Consider the following 4403-nt stretch of genomic DNA (forward strand, 5'->3'; position numbering starts at 1 on the left):
TCATTACCTTTTATCTTTCCTTCACTCACAATCACTTTCAAAAACATTAAAAAATTATAGAGGTAAACAATGTGTTTCTTCAAATTTAACCACGAAGAGTAACATTTTCTTTTTCTTCCTCTCACAACAACTTTAACCATCTCTATAAAATGAAGATTCCCCTCACATTATTTGGAAAATGGAATGGGAATGCTCTAAAAACCCCAAATTTGTTAATTGGAAATTTGAGATAAAAGAATATAAACAACTAAAAAGAAATCAATTACAAAACATGTTTGATGGATAATAGGTTTTTAGCTGGGCAAGCAATGAAAAGGGCTGAAACAAAGAAGGTGGAGAAACATGTTAAAGCCTGCGAAGAGAACCAACATATTTTTATCCCTCTGGCTTTTGATACCTTTGGCTCCTTGGCACCGGAAGCTATCCGGTTCCTAACCAGGGTCCAACGGGTTGTGCATAGCAATATGTTGACTCCAAAGGCGCAATGGTATGTCTTTAGCAGGTTAGGGTTGGAATTCAGAAAGGGGTGGCGGCGCAGCTTGTTGCCCGCCTACCTGCTATGTTGATGTAATATCTATGTTTCTATATAATGAAAAATTTGAAATGGATAAAAAAAATATCATTACAAAAAAAAAACATAAAAAAAAAGTTCACTTAACATACGTCATTGGTTGTTTAAATTGTTAGTAAGTCTCAGAAATATTACTCATATTCGCAAATGAACTCAATGGGTTGGCCCGAAACACACTTGAGTTTTAGGTGCATACGAGTTAGAGTTGATATCTTTGATAAGAATAAATATAAGTCATGTTTGGTTCCCTTTTCAAGCGGCCAATCCGAGAATATTTAAACCTCTTCAGGTCGAATACACACATTTCCAACACTCGTCCTTCGAAGATTAAACAAAGAGGACAAAGAGATTCAAACATGTACTCTAGAACAATTTTGGGCTACTTTATATCATTCTTACATATATATACATATCACATGGTGTCATGGTACCCATGTACCAACACAGATATAATAGGGCATAAGTTCAACCGCAAAACACATAAAAACACAAAACATTATGATGATCAAATAGCATATAGCTTTTTGAAATTCTCACTATCGGAATCCGAGAGTGGCGTGAGCGACACCGAACCCGACAATGATTTACTACTCCTCTCAAGCCGTCGACTCTTTATATTACTCGCTTCGATCCTATGCATAATAACCCAATAACACATTGTCCCTAACGTCGACGCCAATGTGACCGACCCAATAACCGTTACCCCAACCGCTAACCACTTCTCGTTACCAACAACAATAAAAGAAAGCGCAAGAAACGCCACGGACACAAACACACAAGCTAACCACATTAACTTATTAATAACCGCCATCACTTGCTTCTTCGCCCGCTTCTCAACTACCACTATTGACGTCTGAACCACCACCACTGCAAGTGATATAAACAACGCTAGCGAGTCGAAGATCAAGAACACGATGAATTCGGGGTTTGAAGCTATGTTTCCTTCTCCTAATGAGAACCCATCTTTCGGGTTATCCACGTATTGACCCGGAAGTTGAAAAATGGCGGCAAAAGTGACCGTTGCAATTAAAACAGCAACTACAGTTGTGGAGTTGATGGCATTGTTGAGGCCTTCTAGATGCATTTTGTTGATTCGTTTTCCGATTCCTTTTACTCGTTTTTGGGTTTGGATTGCGTGTTCGAGTTGGTTGTGGACGCCGTGTTTGATGTCGCTGACGGTTTGTTTTAGCTCGCGGGTGGTTGGTGTTAATGGTGGTTGTTTGTTTTTAAGCGATCGGGCTTTGGGGACTCCGTGTTCTTGCAAGATTAAGGCGATTTCTGATCGAGCGAATTTCTCGGCTGTGTCGAGTGCGGTTTCGCCGTATTTGTTGATGACTTCTTTGTTGATTGTTCCCTTGTGATTTAGCAATGCACAAACAATCTACACATTAAGTAAAGTGATGTTAAAACAAGCTTCAAAGGTCAAAACTAGCAGTTTGACTTTAGAAGTCAACCATAGTTTTCTAACATAAAAAAAAATACAATGACGTACTGTTTTGATTTTGAAAAGTTGTGATCTTAATTATGTCGGGTTGGCGTGTTAAATTGCTCAATCTAAACACGACCCATATATATATTAATTTGTGTAAAAAGCCTTTACCCTAACTCACAAATGCTTAAAATTGTGTAACCCGAACATTTATCTAAATGTATCAAACGGGTTGACCAGTAATAATCAAGTAGTAAACATGTTAATTGGGTTAGTGGTTTGGAAAAATGGGTTAGACGACATAGTTAGTGGGTTGACCTATAACTAAACAGGTTGGCGCCTGTGTAGCTAAACGAGTTAAATAGGTCAAACGAACACGACATGATTAATTTGACAGGTTAACTGAACACAAGTATTTTTTTTAACAGGTCAGATATACCGACCGAAAACCTACTTATTTTTGGGTCCTCTCATAAATTGGCACCCTAGTTTTTATGAGTAATGTTTTTTACTTGTTAGTTGTTACCAACGCGCTCATTTTGCGTCTCATTGGATGACTTTTACATACCTCTTTGCGGCCCTTTCTTGTAGTTATATGTAGCGCGGTGTTATCCTTTTTGTCAACCATATTTATCAACCCGCTATCGGCTTCAATGAGCGCATTAACGACCTCAACGTTTTGTCCTTTAACCGCCATATGTAGGGCAGTTTGTCCCTTTTTATCAGCTCTACCAACAATCGCGGGTACTTTTTGTGAAAGTGCTTTCACCACTTCTAAATGGCCCTGTCTTGCACCCGAATGTAATGCGGTTTTAAGGTTGCTTCTTGCAATATTTGCCATGCCACTGTTTTTCTCTAACAGGTAATTCACCACTTCTATATGACCTTGTTCTGATGCTGTGTGCAATGGTGTGGTGTTACTTTGATCAAAAGTCAATGAAAGCTCTGAATGCATTTCCATAAGAACCTTCAATACCTCTGAAATCAATACTTTAAATCTTGAGAACCTTTTATATTCAAGAATATATTTTGACATTTTTTTGGTTAGTCATATTAGTTAATTTTAGCATTATATAAAATCTGAAAATGTGACAGGTACGTAAAACAGTATAAAAAGTTACAAGCGAACTACTATGACGTTAGGCCCAATTCGGACTTACGTGTCAAAATGGTACAAAAAGTTACAAGTGAACTACTATAAGACATTTATGCAATGAAGTTTAGAACTTATGTTGACAAACTTGCACCAAAATGGACTTGATTAAACTTCATGATTGTTTGGAAAGATTAACCTTAGGTTAAGCATAAATGAAGGAAATTTCATGTGCTAATGTGATTAGACAGTGGGTTTAACTTATATAAAAAATGGATAGACACTTGCAATTTGATATCTGACTTCAGAATTATTTCTTTCCATATTTAGAATTCAATGAATTTTTGTTGCAAACTTTTTACCTCATTCTATTTATAGCCTAAAAAGTTTTTGTGTCATCAAACCAAAACCTTTTAAGTTCAGTCATAAAGAAAAGATTGAACTTTCTCCTCTTGACCTAAATGTTCAACTTGGGCTTCTAGAAGTGTCTCAAAACTCAAAAGTCAAAACACGTGGTCAACTACTACAAATAAGTATTTATTAACATTGATTTTGATTTATAAATAGTATATTTCAATAATAATAATTTGAATCATCGAAAACAAATTAGAGGTTTCTTATTAATAATATATTTTGAACGAGTTTCTAATATCTTTGACCTTTTTTTATGTTAAATCAACAAACCCACCTCCATGTCACCAAGATGGGGGCGGCAAGCACCATTACATCCAAATCAATTGGTGCGTTACCCTCCTCCATCGCCATTGAATAAACGCCTATCTCCCCCCCCCCCCCTCACTTACCATTAAATGTCTAAACCAATAAAATAATAAAGCCACACATATGTTTGTTTTGTTTTGTTTTGGTTTAGTTTTTATTAATTTAAATTAAGCATTATTTTAATAAAGTGGTTAATTAAATCATTACATATTTTTGAGTGGTTAGTTAGTGAAGCTCTTCTAGCCACGTGATAAGGACATGACAACACTTCTGATTAACTAGCCCCTCTCCATAAACACTTGTTCTAAGTAAATGTTTTATTAGGATTGTCACTTAGGCTGAGGGGTGTGGAGCGCGAGAAAGGGCGCGTGAGGCCATCCGCTCGCGCCCCGGGGCGCGAGCACCACACCACCGAGGCGCGAGAGGGGCGCGAGAGGGGCGCGAGCGCGGATTTCCAGGCGGGCGCAAGGGTGATCGCGGGAGAAGAGAGAGGAAAAGCTGGTGGGCCCACCCAAAAGAGCCGTTGAGCTCGGGTTTTTTTTTAAAAAAACCTTTACAAAATCCTATATAATACCCCTAAATCAACCCAT

General features: G+C 37.7%; 1 protein-coding gene across 1 annotated transcript; it reads right to left on the bottom strand.

Annotated features, from left to right (window-relative positions):
* Window positions 1–1014: 1014 nt before the first annotated feature.
* LOC143606999 (ankyrin repeat-containing protein At5g02620-like) lies at window positions 1015–3042 on the bottom strand. The gene is made up of 2 exons (XM_077082599.1): window positions 2569–3042; window positions 1015–1952 (listed from the first exon to the last, which is right to left on the bottom strand). The coding sequence occupies exons 1-2, from the start codon at window positions 3034–3036 to the stop codon at window positions 1077–1079; spliced, it is 1344 nt and encodes a 447-aa protein (XP_076938714.1). The 5' UTR covers window positions 3037–3042; the 3' UTR covers window positions 1015–1076.
* Window positions 3043–4403: the final 1361 nt, after the last annotated feature.

Source organism: Bidens hawaiensis, unplaced genomic scaffold (genome assembly GCF_021521415.1).
Source record: "Bidens hawaiensis isolate Kalapana, Puna unplaced genomic scaffold, B.hawaiensis_p1.1 tig00078787_1, whole genome shotgun sequence".
Classification (NCBI taxonomy): domain Eukaryota; kingdom Viridiplantae; phylum Streptophyta; class Magnoliopsida; order Asterales; family Asteraceae; genus Bidens; species Bidens hawaiensis.